Genomic DNA, 18,099 nt, shown 5'->3' with positions numbered 1-18,099 from the left:
ACAATGGCTAACTGTTCTTTTTCCATCTATAAATTTGTCTGAGTTAACAGTTCCCAAGATCTGGCAGCAAGCTGGAGCTGGGAGTGAGCTGAGAGATAGGAGAGTGACAGTCTGAAATGAAACACAGAGCTGCTGGGCCTGCAGCCGTCAGACAGGAGCCTGGCTCCCTCCCTTAAAGATTAGCGAGACTCCTTCTCTGGAGCCCTCCGCATTCCCCAAAATCCTAGCAACAAAGTGCTGTCTCTCAGCCGACAATGAATCATGTGAATTTAACCTTTCACCTGGCCACAAGGAGGTTAATATACCAAAATAGCGCTTTTTTTTTTTTTTTCTTTCCCCCATTTATTGCCCATAATGGCAGTGGGGAGCACGGTGAAAACCCTGCATAGCTGGACAGGCTCTGGAAGTGGTTTGATATCAGACTTCTGCCAGAACTGGGCTGGCATGCCCAGCATCAGCCCACCAGGCTGGAGTTTGTACAGGGAAATAGTTTCCATTACACAGTACAGAAGGTTTTTGCCTCTCCTTGCCTGGTGCCTCTCTGTGCCCTCCGGCTCCAAGCCCACAAAGGTTTACCCAAGGCGTCCCCCAGCTGCCCACGTGGCTGGATCCTGAGTCACCCTCTGCTCCTGCCCATGGCAAAGCTCCTGCAGATCTCCCCAGGTGGGTTCAGACCTTCACCCCTTGCAAGATGCTGAGCCCTCCTAGGTCTATGTGTCCTCCTTGGGCTGGAAGTCCTTGTCCTTTGGGCTTGGGGCAAAGTTAGAGCCCTCAGAGCCCCCTGCATTAAACAAACGTGTTTGTTTAACACGTTTAGACCAGTGTGCCCATCTGCACGAAAATGATGTGGTCTATCCCTCACAGGGAATTCCTGTGCTCCCTGGGCCTGCCATGTCAGCCTGAGGATTTCCTGACTACTCTGCAACTTGGAGTTTCTGTCAAATCTGCCTGGAAGGGAAATGAATTTTAAACAATTTGGGTCCAAATCATGCAAGCAAAGGTCACTTTTAGGAGGCACATACTAAATTACCCATCTGAGGGGGGCACACATTGCAGCTGGCATTTTGTACCCTTTAAATATTGAAGGAGAAGGGGTAATTTGTGTAGCCATTTTTGGCTCGTGAGAGGCTGGAGGAATGGCTGAGACTGAAGCATCCCGGTATAAAGGGTCTGTAGGAGACAGCAAGCAACATCATCTCTACAGGACACCTTTTATTTCCCATGATAGTGAAATCCTTGTGGGCTAAGGAAGAAAACAGAGTCTCAGAGAGAGAGGGGGAAAAAAAATCAAATACTTTCCCCCACCTCTATCACAGCCCCTCTTCCTGAGAGCCACAGCCACATGCAGGAGATAAATATTTTTGGCAGACCCTGCTGTTTATTTAACCCTTTTAAGACACAACCTTCTGGCATCTCCTTGTTCTTCCAGGCACAAAACCCGTCGTCCCTGCCAGCCTCTCTCAGGACGGGGCCTCTCCCAGCCCTGGCTGTGTCCATCAGAGCACTGCCTTTGGAATCAGCCTGGCCTCGACTGCAGGAGGTACCTGAGCTTTGTCCCTGGGCAGGACCAGCCCATCCCCTGGAGAGTGGGTAGGAAGGGGCCAGGGGTAGGATGGAGGGATACAGACCCGGGAGTGTGGATTTGGGAATGTGTCGGCAACAGAGACTAGGGGATGCAGGAGATACAGGCCCTGCTGGTCCCCTCCTGTCCATCTCCCTCATTCACAGGCAGGAGAAGCAGTTCCCGGGAGCTTGCTGTGCCCTTGGGCAGTTTGTCCTTCTTTTGGGAGCTGGGAGCAGAGCCAGGAGCAGCCCGATGCCACCCATCGGGGCTGAAGGGCCGAAATGTGCCCTGGGTTTCCCTTTGCAGCGGCTGGCTCGGGACGGGGGGATCGGAGGGGGCCCGGTGCCAGCGGCGCCTGGGCTCGATGCTGAGATCGGAGCTCACCCTGCCCTGCATCCCCCAGGGCACGGGGCTGTGAAACGCCTCTGAGCCCCGGGAGGGGATGCTGCAGCCCGGGAGAGGCAGAGCAAGGAAAGGGGACATCATTAATTGTCACCTCCCAGTGCACAGAGGGGAAAGGTAACCGAAGTTTCCACGCTCGGGGTGAGCCTTGCTGCCCTACCCGGTGCAGCAGGAGCGGGAACATTTCTGCCCTTCTCTCTCCACTTGTCTTTTCTTTTTTTTTTTCCCCCTTGGCTTTTCCGTGAAGGAGGGGGGAGCTAAAAGCCCCCTCCGGGACGGCGCAGGACGCTCCCACGCGTCCGGCCCGCGCAGGACTCACAAATCAGCCGGAGCAGGATTAGGGCCGGGGGGCCGGGGCGCCGGGCAGTCTGTCCCGGCCCGGGGGAGCCTCACCTGGAGGGGTCAGGGCTCCCTCGGGGCCGTGTCGAGCCGCACCGGCCCCTCTGGAACTCAGCCGGAGCCAAGCTGTGCCTGCACGGTGCGGTGAGGGGGCGCGGGCAGTCTTTAGGAAGAGGTCGGTCCTTTTCCAGCCCCTTCAAAATAAGTGGTCGAATCTCGAGGGAAGAGCGGAGCCGGGTCCGACTCAGCCCATCAAATGGACCGTGAGCCCGGCAAGCACCGGGGTCAAAACTCCCGGAGGTACCAGGGTACCTCTCCCGAGAGGCCTCCCCGCCTGTCCCACCTCCAACGGGGATGGAAGAGAGAGATCGGGGATTCCGGGCATCACCCTCACCGGTGCTGTGTCGGGATTTTCATATCTAATCCTCTCCGTGGGCTTGGCAGTGGTGTGCGGCCGCCACGTCGGGGTGCCCTCGGTGAGGCAGCGAGCACCGGGAGAGCCGCGGGGTCCCCGTGTCCCCCACCCCGGTGTGATTCCCCGGCCCCAGTGCGAGGGCTGCGAACGGGGCATCGCCGCTGCCCCCGCCGCCACGCTGGCACCTTCCCTCCCGCTTCATACAAAGCATCGCCCATCGGGGCCTTCCTCACAGAGGAAGACCCCCGGGCCCCCCGCCTGTCCCCTTTACCCATAGCAGCCCAAAATCCTACAAACACCCCAAACCACGGGGCCTCCCACGCAGTCCTCACGCGTGGGTGACACCGAACCGGGCCGGTGCCCAGCGGGGACTGGAGCTGGGGCCGGTCCGGCGGCTGGTGCCGGAATTCTCGGTACGGGAGCACCTGCCCGGAGCTGCTGGCGCGGCTGCGGGAGGAGCCGCTCCTTGGACCCGGCAGCCCCGACACCAGCGGAGGGGAAAATGCGTTGAAAAACTAGTTCAAAACAAAAAATTAAACAGAAAAATCCAACAGCTGGATGGATCTGACCACAGACACGCCACAGATCCGCGGGCAGGTTTTCGCGCACGGTGGTTTCCACCGCCGTGAACATGCTCAGCGGGTACATCACTCCGGATTTAGCAGTGACTCGTTTATTTCTACGTTTTCACATCTATTCGAACGCCAGAAGCGATCGGAGAGGGCAGTTCGTACTTATTTTTTAAAAATTATGTCTAATAAATTACAGTTAGGTAGCATCTTGAAATTGTGAGAACTGGAAACCCACGCGAAACGAATGAAGGGAACTCCAGCGGAGGCTCAGCCACAGCAACGAAGGTTTTGAGGCTGGTTTTCCGTAGGTACGGTTTTATCCGTGCCGTCGCGGGACTGGGGCTACCCGGATTTTAATTTTATTTTTCAATAGCTTTTTCACATTAAAAAAAAAAAATATTGTGCCTTTTTGTCTTTTAATATAATTCCCCCCCCCCCCTCTTATTTTTGTCCCCTATTTGTTGGGGGTTTTTTATTTTGGTTTGGTTTGGTTTTTTCTTTGTTTGCTTGGGAGGAATTAGCTGTTTTGGTTTTGTTTTCTTCTTTTGCTCTGCGGGCACAGGGACACAGGGATACCCTGCGAGCCGTAAACGGCCGCTTTCGCGAGCAAATAAATACATCTCCAGCCAGTTGCGTTGCATTATTCCGAGGGAAATAGCTGGCATTCCTGCACCAGTTTATTTTGGAGCTGAAATTTCCCACCCTTCCCGCAGCGCTGCTCCCTGCGGAGGCGAGGCTGGACGGGCTCCCCCGGGCGCCGGGAGCGTACGGGCGGGCAGAGCCGCGCTGCGTTACCGGAGCGCTCCCGGGGCCGAGCGGGGCCCGATCCAGTCGGTAGACCCCTGAGGGTGACAAAATTCTGTCTGCCTTGGGATGGAGCGAGCAGCGGGCAAGATTCGCCGAGAGTTTTTCCCCGTTTCTCTGGGGAGGAGATAGAGGCGCAGCGACTTTATGTAAAAGCGCAATAATTCCGGGGAATAGATCCCGGTGACGATGGAATTATTTCCTCGCTGGCCGGTACTGGAGGAGAGTTAAATCGGCTGAATTACCCGGGGTAAGCGGGCTGCTGGAATTAAGAGCTCCTTCCCTTCTGAAGTCCCTTCCCGTCTTGCTCCGACGGGGAACAACTGGGAGAGGGGTTTTTTTTTGTCCCCGTCGCCAGGCCAGAGTGACTCGGGCTGCAGGGAGGAGGATCCTCCTCTCGGCTGCTTCCCCCGGCGAAGAGCAGAGCTCCGGGGCGCGGGGCAGCCCCGACGGGACGGTGAGGGGCCGGAGCTGCTCTCCGAGGGCGGCAAAACCGCGCTGAGCTGCGGGCAGGCTGCGAGCATCGCCGCATCCTCGGCGGGCCCGGGGCCGCTTGAGAAAGTCAGGGAGGGCCGGGGCCAGGCTGAAACGCCCCTTCCCCGTAAGGATGGGGTTTATGTCGAAACAGAACCGGAGCGCTCGGTCGGAGCAGAAAACCACCGGCTACCAGATCGCCGCCGGCAAGTTTTCGGTGTGCCCCCCAGCACCTCCGGCGGCCCGGGCCGGGGGGGGCATCACTTCCAGATGGGGGTATGGGAGCGAACCCTAAAAACTCAGCGAGGCCCGCAAAGGAGGGAGCCACCCCCCAGCCCTCCCCGGGGGCGGGCGGACACCTCCAGCCCCGCTGCGGGGGCGGCCGGCGGGCCCGGGCGGTGCGGGGCGCTCCGGGGGCCGCATCCTGCCCCCGCTCCGCCCGGCCCCGCGCCGGGGGCAGGCTGCGGGCGCGTCCCCCCCGCCGGGAGCGGAGCCGGCGGGACTTATCCCGTCCCCCCCCTGCCGGGAGGCGCCCAATCCCGGCCGGGACCGGGGCTGCCCCGCCGGCCGTCACGTGGGCGGCCCGCACCGGGGCCGCCGTAAAGAGCCAGAGCCAGAGCCAGAGCCGCCACTTCCCCGCCGGGCGCAGCCAGGGACGCACCCACGGGAGACGGGGAGGCGACAAGGGGGACACCGGGGGAGGGCAGCCCGTCTCTTCCAGGGCGTCCTGCTGGTTTGATTTTTTTTCCTCCCGCCTCCTCCGTGAACTTCATTGTATTTTTTTTTTAATTATTATTTTTATTTTCCTGGAATTTCCCTGGATGGTCTGAGCACAGCTCCATGCCCCCACGGCCATGCCCGGCTCCGCTCCCGGCAAGCTGCCATGTGAGTACCTGTGCGAGAGGAGCGGGCCAGGGCGGGATGCTCTTGCGGGGTTCGGTGGCTGCAGCCCTCCGTCCGCACGGAGAGGCCTGCCCGAGGGTTATTGAGCTTTTTAACAGGAAAGCGGCAGTGCTAGTGGCTGGGAGACACCCGGGATGCTCCCGATCCTGGATCTCTTCCCAGATCCGTCGGGACCCCACTCCCGCAGGGAACCCGACGGGCCGCAGCCGGCCACGTCCTCGCCAACAAGGCCCCGAGCCGCGCTCCAGGCTCTGGGTTTGGGGGGAAAAAAATAAAAAATAGGACGGGAAGGGAAATACCATTGGGAAAAAAAAAATTAATTGTTGGAGTGTTTTTCCGTCCCTTTGGAGGTGCCCAGGAGGACGGCGGGGAGGGGGAAGGTGCCGGAGCAGTCGCTGCCCGTTCCAAGGAGGTTAATTCCCGCCGCGGCTCAGAGAAAAGGAAAACAAAACAAAGGGGAAAAAAATTACAATTTTCAGCCCTTGCTTGAGGCAGGGAAGAGGCGTTTTCGGCGGGGGAAAGGCCGTCGGGTGCCCGGTGTGTGCGGGGTCTCAGCCCGCTGCTCTCGGTTCTCCCTCCAGGTTCCTCTGAGTGAGCCCCTCGGCACCGCCGGGCCGCAGCCGGCCGGGCCCTGAGCAGCCGCCGCCGCCGCCGAGGACGGAACATGTATCAGGGTCTGGCCCTCACCCCCAACCATGGCCAGTCGGCTTATTCCCACGACTCCAGCAACTTCCTCCACTCGTCGGCCGGCTCGCCCGTCTACGTGCCCACCACCCGGGTGCCCTCCGTCCTCCAGACGCTGCCCTACCTGCAAGGCTGCGAGCCGCACCAGAGCCACCTGGGCAACCCCCCGGGCTGGGGGCAGAGCGGCGGCGAGGCCGCGGCTTTCAACGCGGGCAGCCCCCACCCTCCGTCGGGCTTCTCGTACTCGCACAGCCCGCCGGGCAGCAGCCCCTCGGGCCGCGACGGCGCCTACCAGGGGCCCCTGCTGCTGGGCGGCGGGGGCCGGGAGCAGTACGGCAACGCCTTGGTGCGCTCCGTTAACGGGTCCTACTCCAGCCCCTACCCCGCCTACGTGACCCCCGAGATACCGCCTTCCTGGACGGCCGGACACTTTGAGAGCAGCGTGCTGCACAGCCTGCAGACGAGGCAGGCGGCCTTGCCCGGCCGCAGGTCCACTTTCGGTAGGTCGCCACAGCCCTTCAGCGACGTCTCGGGGCGCGCCGGGTGGGAGCCATCCCCATCCCAATCCCGTGCCCCATCCCAATCCCGTGCCCCATCCCAATCCTGTGCCCCATCCCAATCCCCTATCCCATCTCAATCCCCTATCCCATCCCCTCTGCGTGTCGGTGGCCCGGCCCCGGGATGAGCTGTCCCGCTGGCATCCCCGACGGGAGAGGAGAGGATGATTTTATGCAGGGATGGGGAGACGGTCCACGAACGGGCTATATGCGGCTGACCCTGAGGAGAGGTGGGATAAGGGAGGGGAGTGCGAGTGTGACAAAAAGGGCAACGACTACGTTTCAAAGCAGAGCAATTCCCGCGGAGGACGGAGAAGCAGAGGCCGTTCAACCCCTTCCCTCCCCATCCCACCACCACCACCCCCTCGGTATCTCCTTCCCACAATATCGACTTTGTGCCTGCGCTTCAATACTTACCCTTGTGTTTAAATTAGCGGGGCAGATTTATAGCTCCCTCCCTTTTAAGTAATTTATTGTGGTAAATTAGTTTATATTTGAACAGACTCTCGGTCTCCTCATTTGCCTTCGCCCAAACAGGTCCGCAGCTGCATTGCTCTGCGGCCTTTGGGGAGACACCGAAAGGCGCTCAGGCGTTGAACAATAAACTTCAGTTCCTTTGCACCCACTCCTAGAGTCCCTTTAAACCAAGCTCTGAGCAAATAAAGTTTTGGGCTTGATTTAACAGGACTCTTCGTGCGCGGGGTTTATAGCCCCGGGGGCACTCCACCAGCCTCCTCCGGCTGTGGTTTGCAAAGTCCTTTAAAAGCCACTTCAAGATCTCAGCCGCGTTATCATCTTTACTGCGGTGAACCGAATTATCTTATCTTCACCCCAAGAACAAAGTTGAAGCAGGGAAGCAGCCCCCTCCCCACCGAGCTCCCTCCCCGGCTCGGCTTTTCCTCCCACGCCGGAGATGCCGGGCAGCGTTTTTTTTCCAGGGTTTTCTCTTTGTGAAAATCCTTTGCATTGTGCGGGAAAGGATCGTCCTGCGAAGGGAGTTGATGCCTCAGAAATCTTTTCTGCACTTTGAATTCAGTGCTTTAGGATCCAGGATAGCGGCTGCAGTCCTCTCTGCCGTTTATTTTTGCTCTTGGATAGTGTAAACTCTCTCAAGTAGCCTAAACTATTCTTTTTTATTTTTTTTTCTTTTTCCTTTTTTTTTTTTTTTAATTCAGTAAATTACTACAATATTTTCTTTACCTCTTCTCTTTACATTTTATTTCTATTTCCCATTTCCCCCTTTTAGAGTTTTGCTTTCTTTCCTTCTTCATTCCGTTGCATCATTATTAATCCGATCGAAGAATTTAAAAAAATTAAAATATATTTTTCCTCGTAAGAAAAGAACAAGAAGAATAGGTTCTTTTTTAAAAAGAGGGAAAAAAGCAGTAGGAGGGAAAAGGCCGACTCTCGACTGAGAGGTGCCCCGGTTTGTCTCCAGGCTGCCCGTTTGCCGCTGAACCGCGCTCCGAGCAGGGAACGGACCGCGGACGGTGCTCCGCGGCTCTCGCCTGGAATTTTAATTTCTTTTTTTCGCGGGGAGAGAGAAAGTGAGGACTAGCCTCTCTACCAGGAATTGGGGCCGCGGGCGGCTGGTGATGCTCTCCTGGGGACCCCGGGATCCCCGCGGGTGCCAGCTCGGCATCTCTCGGCGGGCAGCTCAGAGCCTTCCCCGGCCAGAGCCTGGGTGTGTTTCGTAATGGAAATCAGGAAAATCGCCCCATTTTGCCCCTTCCTCATTGATTTTTGCACCGCGGGATAACATCGCGCTCTCCCGCTGATGACCCTGAGCCTCCCCATCCCAGGGAGATCCCAGCTACGTTCATCCCTTTGGCGTCTTTCGGGGATGGGCTGGGGGAATAGGAGGTCTTTGAACAAAATATTAAAAGATTCAGGTGTGGAGGAAATAAAGGGATTTGGGTCACACTTTTAGAGTGGAAGTAAACCCACTCCGGGCAGATATTTCTCCTAGGATTGGGGCACAGAGGATTGGAAACCCTCTCCCGCTGGGTCCCCGGGGACATCCCCGTGTGCTGGGGATGCCTCCTGACCCTCACACCGCGGTGTTTATTCCAGAGTACCTGGAGGAGTTCCCCGGGGACGGCCGGGAATGCGTCAACTGCGGAGCCATGTCCACCCCGCTCTGGAGGAAGGACGGCACCGGGCACTACCTGTGCAACGCCTGCGGGCTCTACCACAAAATGAACGGCATCAATCGGCCGCTCAAGCCGCAGAAGAGGCTGGTAAGAGACGGAAACCCCGCCGGGATGCCCTGCTCCACCCGGGGCTGGCAGGAGGGCACGGGCTGGGGGCTGCCACGGTGGCTGTTGGGGTCTCTGTACTTGTGTTAGGGTCTGTTTGACCTCTGTCCTCCCGCAGATAAAATGCCAGGACAGCCTTGTTGCAGCACAGAACCGGCTGGGGTCAGGGGGAACGGGATGAAGCCAGAGGGGTTTCTGTCCTGGTATCAATGGTGGGCAGTGGAGACAGGGCTGAAGGGACTGGAGGGGTCTCAGGGCCCCAAGCAGGAACAATCACTCTTGCTTGTGGTCGGGATCTGCGGGCTTCTCCTGGCTCTGTTCCCACACTGGGTGTTTTGTATTGTATTCTTCTACTACTACTACTACTACTACTATTATTGTTATTATTATTATTATTATTATTATTATTATTATTATTATTATTATTGCTGTTATTTCCGAGTTCTCCATGCAGACAGACACGGTCTAGGCAGAGCAGTTGAACAGGAGGCAGGGCTGGTCCTGAGCTGGGTTTGTGGCTGCTCACAATGAGAGCAGGATGGGGCCCAGCTCCCCGCTGCCTTCACCCTCCCGCCTAAGGGGAAAATTTGGGGTTTGGCAGTTCCTGCTTTCCCTGCTGGTTAAAGCATTAATTCCCTCTGTCAATGCAATATTGGGCTTCCTCCAATTGGGATCCCATGGTGAGAGAGGAAAGGCACATCTTTTTTCTTTTTGTGGAGTCACTTAGGGATGTTTAAATTTGGTGGTAACAGTTTTGGTTTTCGAGCTTGTCATCAGACGCTGTCATTACAAACAGGATGTTTGTTGGAGCCGTTCTGGGGAACAGCTGGGAGCTCCTTGGGCTTTCACTAGGGGTGTATTCCTGCAGTTAATATTCTGTATTGCAAAACAAATTATTAGCAATAACCCAAAAGTGACAAGTTCCTGTGTATGAAAACCAGTCAGGAAAAGAGAAAAAAAGCTGAGATTGAGCAAGATGTTCCATTCTGATTCTGACCCTTGGAAATGTAGCTCTGGATTTGCAAAATGAAATGAGTGGTAGCTCTGTGGAAAATCCCCCTGTTTTGTTCATCACATTAGAATCAAGGCATTTGTGTGAAACATTCAGCATTATCCAACAGGATTTGCCTGTTTCCAAAATCCTTCTGTCTCCTTATATGTGACGACATTAAATCTGAACCCCCAGTCGCTGCTGTGCCACAAATCTCAGAGTTACGCTGCTGATTTCTTCAGAGCAAACACAACCCGTGCATAGAGAGAGGTGCAAACCAGTTCAAATACAACCCTGCTTTTCAGACTGGCATCCAAATATGTCACTGGATTAATTTCTAGGGGATTTTTGAGTGGCTTTTCCCTGAGGGAATTGGAGACATCTTGCTGATATTCCGTATTTTATTTCAGCACATGGCAAGAGTCACAGGCATGCATAGCCTGCACCCTGCCTGAGCCTCATCTATAGCACCCATCAGGCATTTTTCAATAAACATTTCAACAAAGTTTTCTGAAGGAAAATGCTTGTTTGCAGAATTAAGACCATTTCCCAGGGATAAGCAAATATAGTTGGGAATTATCAAAGTACTTCCAAATATTTTATTATTTTGGCAGTAAATAGAACAATGATGAAGCTTAAATGAAAGAGCTAATTTTTGTCCAGGGGAAGAGTTTTGCTAAGGTTTAAATACTTTAGTGGATTTTCGTTTACGGATTAGAAAGGGGCTGCAATTTTGACTTTCCATTCTGACTTTGGAACGAAACATTTTGAAACCTTGGTTTTTCCCAAGGATGTGAAATGTGTTGTTGCAACAATTTCTGCCCTTTTGGAAGAAGAGGGATCTACTGATGATGGGCAAGAGGATGCCAGGGAGCAGAGCAGTGAATGCAGTGACTCTGTGGCTGTAGGAACAGTGAAATCACTTTTCACAGTGCAGTGAAATACAGACTCAGGAAAGGAAAATGGTTTCTTTCATCCTTTACGTTACGACCTTTGTTCTGTAGGTAGACATTGCGCTGGGAGTTATTCTGACCTCTGCTTTCACAAAGCAAAGTCCCCCAGAAGAGAACACAACACGGCCCAGGTAGCACTGGAGGAATGATGTCCTGCAGCTCAACCTGCTCCTGCACGGCAGAGGGAGAGCAGCAATAGTGTAGTTTCCACTTCAATTTTGGCTTCCCTTTTTTTTTTTTTTTTTTTTTTTTGAGATAAAGGCAATATCCTCAACGCAGCAGGGACAGGCACTCTGCTCCAGCCTGTGTCTGGATTCAAAAGCCTATGGCTCTCATCAGAAAGGGTTTGTGTTAGAGGAGGATAGAGGCAGGACTTTATTTTAGGCAGCACCTTTTCTAGCCAGAATTTCTTGATGTGTTTCACAAGATGATATCTTAGACCTAGTCTGAAAATCCAAATCACTTTTGAAACCAGGAGCAGCTGGTGAAGTTGAACAGCAGATGCAATTCCCCTGTTAGGAGGGGCTCTGCTCTGCCCACTGGAGCATGGGGGGCAGATGCAGTGGCCATTCCGTTCTCAGCAGCTCCCACACCACCCAGACCTGAAGGACTAACCTGGAGCTGAATTCTTCCAGCTTGGCTCAGAGAATATTTTTTCCACCTCAACTCAGGAGGAATTTTTTCAACCTGTCTTTTTTTACAGTTTGCAATGCGCCATGAGTTTGGTGACACTTTTGGGGAATGAATCACAGCCCTGGGATCTCTAATAGGATCCCAGAGCCATCTCATGCTGTGTGCCTTGGTTTTCTTCTGCCCCTCAGTTCTTACTGCTCCCTCATCCTCCAAGGTGCAGGACTGCCCAGAGCCGTAGGAACAAAGGCAAATCTCAGAGGACACTGCTGATCTGAGTTCCCCACTTTCAGGAGTTAAGCCCAGATATCTCAGCACACTTTGCTATAACTTCTTTCCTGTAAAGCACAGGTCCCCTCAAATCTGTTGGAAATGGAGACGTAGAAGCACTGATTAAATCTTGGGGTTCAGTGCCTTTTTTTTTCTGTGAAACCCGGTGGGTTTTTTTCCACATTTGAAAAAGAGTTAAAGCAAAATCTGACAGCTTGGTCTCTGTCAGAAGGATCTTCCCTGCTGGCTTTGAATTTTTTGAGCTCTCCAAGCAGCTCTCACACCCAGTTAATTCAATAGGCACCAACTCACCATTCCTTGAGCTTATCAGCAGCACTTGGCTGTCAAGACAGGTCTGTGAAGAGTTTTTGTTTGAGTGTATGGTGCATTTGTATAAATAAACACTGAGCACAATGTTGAAGTCAACAACTTCCTAGACAAGGTCAGAATGGTACAAAGAGAGTGGGGTGGAGGCAGGCAGAAATGCATTTTCTTTTCAGAGAATTGGTGGGAAACCAGCAATAATGTATTGTACCCTCGTCCTTCAGTGAGCAGTGGTAGCCTTGACTGTCTCTTTCTTGCTAAGCTGGCAGGTTGTGGTGCAGGGGCAGGTTCTCACGGGGTTTCTGAGATATAAATTGTAATATTGGTGATGCAGGATGGTTTCTTCTCTCCCTGGCTGTGTAAGGAGGAGCCAGCCTGCAGAGTGACATTCAGGATGCATAGAAAGCACTTGTCCCTGTCCCAACCAGGAGCAGGTTGTGATGCAGTGCTGGCAGGGTGGGCAGAGCTCTGGCAGGGCTGGCATGGCCCTTGGGCCACCAGAGCCACAGGTCTCATTGTCACCTCATCTGCAAGCTGTGGACAAAGCACCTTGTGAAACAGGGACAGTGTGTCCCTCCCCCACAGGACTCTGTGGTGGCCCAGAAAATTTGAGACTTTCCAAGGGGCTTTGCACTGGTCTTTCCCCATCTGCAGGCGAGGACAGATTGCAGCAGGCACAGTTATCCCAGGGCTGAGTGGCTCCAAATTCACCCACAGGAGAACCTCAGAATCCTTGCATCCTTCAGGTGCTCAGCACCTCCCTCTGCTCCCACCAGAGCCCAGGTCCCTCCTGGCTGCAGGGAAGGGCAGCACAGTCCTGGAAGCTGAAAGGCTCTAAAGGCCACTGTGTTACTGCCCCAGGATCTTGCTGTGACACCATGTCCCTTATCAGGGACAAAGATTGCTGTCTCATCCTCTGTGCCAGGCTTGTCAGCTCACGCTTTGGTGTATTATTATTTTTGCCTGGTTATTTCTTATAAGCTGAATAATTCCCAAAGTGATGCCATTATTCGCAAATAGTTGCTGAGACCTCTTTGCTGAGCAACAGTGAATCAAACATGTCATTTGTGCCTCTTGAAATTCAGATCTGATCTTTATTTGACTGTTAACCTTGTAAAAACATTTATTTTTTATTCCTCCTCTTCCCACCTCATTCGTTATATTGCTCAGTCAGGATATCAAGCAATAATGGAAAAATAAACAAACAGGAAGTTCTTTATTGCTTCCATCACATTTTGTCTGCCTTCGAGTGGATTTAAAGCAATTTTTCTGGTGCTGAAGAACGTATTTAGACACCTGAATGTGGAGAGCCTGAGGTATTACTTATGCCACAGGTATCTTATACGTAGTGAGGTCTTTTATTAAAATAGTTTCAATACCTGGTGTTAAAAAAATTCTCAAATGAAATGCCTGTTGAGCCGACAATTCTGTATAAAGAGAGATGTGAATTTTCCAGCAACTTGGAGGGAAGTTGTCAGAAATTAGGTTGCTGCTTCTGCCAGAATATTTTTCTTCTCCATTTGGAATTATTAATGTTTACGAGCCAGCAATCACTGCACTCACAAAATATGTCATTAATTAATGTCTGCAGGGTGTTTCTAGCCTGTAAGAGAACAGATTATCTGTGAGACTTGAAGAACAACCTCCCTGCTCTCATCATGGACCAGTTCACTTTGGTTCTGCTCAGCTCAGCCAGCTGATTCCAGTTGTCTTAACCCGAAGATTAATTGGGATGTTTCTAACTTTAGTGGTGGTTCTGAATGCAGGAAAACAGAAGAGTTCACTTAAAGCATGAGGTTTCTTCGTGCATTTAAAGCCCAGTTGGCGTTTTCCATCTCTTTCTCCATCTGAGTGGGTGTCCTGGAGGGAAGTTCTCTATGCTCTGAGTTCTGAACACTTCCAGCAGATTTGTTGGAAGTTTGTGAAATGAGTTGCAAGGATATTTTCCAGGTTTATCCATCTCAAAAAAAAACCCTCTCCAAACAAAAACAAACTTAAAAACCCCAAACCAAACAAACACTTGCAAATTAGAGTGATCTCATTTGAATGTCATTTCTTTGATCTGAGTTTGGCTCTTGCGCGCGTTTCCCATTTTCCGGGAATACGGTGTACTGGGGGATTTCGCTTTGATACGAAAGGAAACTTCCCAGATCATCACTGCTGCGTGTGCACTCATGTGTTTGTTTGCTTGTTTTGAAGTCCTCATCGAGACGTGCTGGCCTGTGTTGCACTAACTGCCACACCACCAACACCACCCTGTGGAGAAGGAACGCCGAGGGCGAGCCCGTCTGCAACGCCTGCGGCTTGTACATGAAGCTCCACGGGGTGAGCAGCATGGCCACACCACGAGGGACCCTCGGGGGTTTGGGATCACTGCCCAGCAGGTCTAGGAGAGCAGTTCTAGAAGGGCCAGCCTCTAGACTGGACCCAGAAGAGCTGTACCACAGTCCCATCTCCCTGAGCTCAGTCTACTGGGGTTCTCCAGGGTGAGGCTGGAATGCTGGAATATTCTCAGCTTGCCCAGAGATGTGGATGCTCCATCCCTGGAAGTGTCCCAGGCCAGGCTGGATGGGCCTTGGAGCAGCCTGGGATAGTGGAAGGTGCCCCTGCCCATGGCAGAGGAGCTGGAACTACGTGATCTTTAAGATCCCTTCCAACCCAAACCATCCTAGGATCCCATGAAATGAAAGCTTACCAGGCTCCAGTACTGGAGGCTGAAGCTCCCCAAACCCAGAAGGAGATAAGGAGCATGTTTCCTCTCTATGTCCTAGTTAAGAAAGGGTGAAGGAGGCTGAGGAGCCCACGTGGAAGCTGGCTGATAAACATTTACCCTCAGAGGATGGGAGCTGTTGGTGACACGTCCACCAGGCAAAGAGGAGACTCCATCCCTCCATGAAGGCTGAAGCTTCTTTACCCCATGCCCATTCCCTCTGAGCCCTCTAGGCTCTCAGTCTGTCAGTGTAATTTAATAGGGCCCTGCCACATAGGTCACTAATAAATCAGGAAAAGAAAAATAGGAAATAAAGGAAAAAAACAAAATTTGTGGGAAAGCCTTAGCTGTTAGCCTTATATATCTTCCAGCCAAGGCCTGATATAGAGAAAAATAGCTCTTAGTGAAGGACAAGGACTTTAGGTGCTTTGCATGAGCTACAACACAGAAATAGGAGAGCAACACGTGTGGGAAAGAGCTGAATAAAATACAATATTAATGATTCCAAACTTTATGGATGTCAAGGTACCACGACCTCTGGCCATGAAAAAAGAAAGCATCCAGACGAGGAAAAGGAAGCCTAAAAACATTACCAAAGGCAAAGCCTCAACAGGTACAGTGTTGTTATGGTCCATCCTGGGGTCTTGGAGCACACTTCACAATGTTTCCTCCTCTGCAGGAAATTATGATAGTTAAAAAATAATGAGACTTTTTCCTTGGTGATTGCTTTATATCTGGGGCCTGTATTTATGCATAGACCTTGTGTGATAGGAAAATGCTCAGTGGGAAATCTCAGTGCTGTCATATTCTTGTGAGTTCCTCTGGGCTGTGGGCATCTGGCTCCAGAGCAGCAGTGCTCATGTTTGAGATTTGGTCTAAATTGAGTAATGGGAAAAAAACAGTGTCACAGATTCTGAAAGGATTCCTCCTCCTCCATCAGCATCTTGACAGCCTAATACAAAATAAAGTGTTTTCTGACACAGATGTGGTAGACAGAAAGCAGCACAGTCATGCTGTGAGATGTCAAGGTTGCTGTTAAAATATAAATTTCTTTAAGAGCAGATTTGCACCTACACTGCTTCACTGCCCTCTACCAATTGTCTTCCAGGATCCACGACTTCGGCCACCAACTCCCCTTCTTCCATTACCAACTCAGACAGCACGGTCACTTTAAAGTCAGAGCCCAGCACAACCTCCCAGTACCCCGGACAAACCATCGTGTCAGTGTCCCAGGTAAGGGACAGGGCCAGAGCCATCTCCTGCTGGGCTGGAGGATGCACACACCTCCCCGGGCACATCCTGGGGGCCTTGATGAGGTGAAGCAATTAACTCATTGCACTGGATGGGCCCCCTCAGGCTGAGGAAAGCAGGGAGCATGAGCCAAGGTGCTGTGGAAGAGAAAAGTCTCCAGCCTGCTGGCTTCCCGTGGGATCTTTCATGCTGCAGTGGAGAACTGGGGTGTCCAAGCTCTGCTGTGGTTTCAGTGCAGAGCTGAGTTTAATTCCCCTCTCCTGCCATGAAAGCACAACACTTGAGTTGATGAGATCAGCCCAGGGTGGCTCCCAAGTAAAGGCTCCCCGGGCGTCCCTTTATCCCTGGATAAAGGTGTTATCTGCACCTTACAGCCCTGAGGTGCTCAGTGATCACAGAGCTGTGATGCTGTCACAGGCCACACTTGTGTGCCAAGCTTTTCTTAAGAGATGGTTGCTATTTCACCTTGATATAGGAAGAAAAAGGCTCTAAATCAACCCACACATCAACATTTTGTGGCCCAACACTGTCTTTATGCTGAGTCCAAATCCTCCCTGAGCTGGACGTGTGTGTATGGAGAGGAAGCTCAGCCCCAGCACCCAAGGACCTGGTGCAGTACTGGATACACCACATGGGATAAGGGTTTTTTGTTTGAAACCTAGAAATCTGGTTTGTGCTGTGCTTTGAAAAAATAGACACACACCTAAAGATCTCCAAACTGGACATAGTTAATAAATGAATAAATGCAGATCTTTCTGCATTTCATCAAAGGTGCCTCCTCTTTGTCTGGTCATTGTGCTTGCATGGCATGCAGCACATTTCCTGCCCAGCTCTGGACTGCTCTGAAGGGAACTGTAGCATCAGGGATAACCCACCCTGTTCCCAATCCATCCCAGTCCTACGTCTGCACCATGACAGTTAATGATGCTTCCTAACCCCCCTGTGCTTCCCTCCTGGGCAGGCACAGAGCCAGTCGGACGAGGCGCTGGCCAGCGGCCACGGCGACTTCAAGTTCGAGCCCGAGGATTACAGCTTCTCCCCCAGCAGCATGGCCCCACAGCCTGGGCTGAGCGTGCCCCTCCGGCAGGACTCCTGGTGTGCCCTGGCCCTCGCCTAGGAACCCGCAGCCTGCAGCAGAAAGCCTCGGGACCAATGGTTTTTGGCTGTCCAACAGGCAGCAGGACGAGCTGCCCCAGCGCCCCGGGACTGCGGGCACCGAGCCACAGCCACAGGACAGGTTTCTCTTGGAGGATGCCCATGGATAATGCCAGCTGGATGGGGCTGGGATGGCCCCGCTGTGGCACCAGCTCCCCAAAAAGCTCATCCTTCCCCAGAGCGACACAGGGCTGTCTCCCCAAGGCTGGAACCCCGGGGCCACCTCCGTTTTCTTGTGGAAAGCCTTCCTCTTCTGAGATGAAACCAACAAATAAATGCATCCCAGAATCTATGTTTATTCACAGTGATTTCTCCCTCCTATGACTCCACTGTGTGCAATTTATTCCACTTTCCAATAAAAGACTGTAATAACATGGCACCAAATAACTTAATTTTATTAAAATGTAAGCTACGTGGCGTGCCTTATGTTTTATTGGCCACAACAGGAAGAAAAAAAAAAAAAAAAAGAATGGTTGTTTTAAACATTTACTGTTTTATATTAAAAACGATCATCTCTATAGAGTGTTAGCTTCTGAAGCGTTTTGCATATCAACACTGAGCTGATGAGTCATACATGAAATAAACACGCTGCTCTTCCCTTTCCAGCTCCAAACAAAGAGGTTTTTATTGTTATTTTAGGCAAACGACATGACAAAAATGGTCAAAACCTCCCAATAATAAAAGAATACTAAAATGCTGGGTTTTTCTTTTGTATTTACTGATTGGTTTTGATGTTGCCAAGTGTGAGCATTAGAAAATCAGAAGTTAGTCCTCCAAAACGTAAAAGAAAGGCTTGAAGGACTGAAAAATAAGGGGTATGTTGGAGGTGTAATTGTTTGAATC

At 52.4% G+C, this 18,099-nt stretch overlaps 1 protein-coding gene across 1 annotated transcript; it reads left to right on the top strand.

Annotated features, from left to right (window-relative positions):
- Positions 1–6,137: 6,137 nt before the first annotated feature.
- On the top strand, positions 6,138–17,873 carry GATA5 (GATA binding protein 5). Its single transcript, XM_088175214.1, has 6 exons — positions 6,138–6,657; positions 8,788–8,954; positions 14,340–14,465; positions 15,376–15,463; positions 15,959–16,083; positions 17,063–17,873. Exons 1-6 carry the CDS (start codon positions 6,138–6,140, stop codon positions 17,216–17,218), a joined length of 1,182 nt encoding a protein of 393 aa, XP_088031340.1. The 3' UTR covers positions 17,219–17,873.
- The last annotated feature ends 226 nt before the right edge of the window (positions 17,874–18,099 follow it).

The sequence above is a fragment of the Sturnus vulgaris genome, chromosome 17 (assembly GCF_052056855.1).
Source record: "Sturnus vulgaris isolate bStuVul1 chromosome 17, bStuVul1.hap1, whole genome shotgun sequence".
NCBI classification, from domain to species: Eukaryota; Metazoa; Chordata; class Aves; order Passeriformes; family Sturnidae; genus Sturnus; species Sturnus vulgaris.
The sequence above is the reverse complement of the archived record's forward strand: the minus strand, read 5'-3'. Positions and strand labels throughout refer to the sequence as shown.

Bases quoted from the DNA above. Each gene is read 5' to 3' on its own strand.
- GATA5 (XM_088175214.1), top strand. From the start codon at position 6,138: ATGTATCAGGGTCTGGCCCTCACCCCCAACCATGGCCAGTCGGCTTAT. The intron at 6,658-8,787 runs GTAGGTCGCCAC...TGTTTATTCCAG, and splicing joins CGGCCGCAGGTCCACTTTCG to AGTACCTGGAGGAGTTCCCC. The intron at 15,464-15,958 runs GTACAGTGTTGT...ATTGTCTTCCAG, and splicing joins CAAAGGCAAAGCCTCAACAG to GATCCACGACTTCGGCCACC.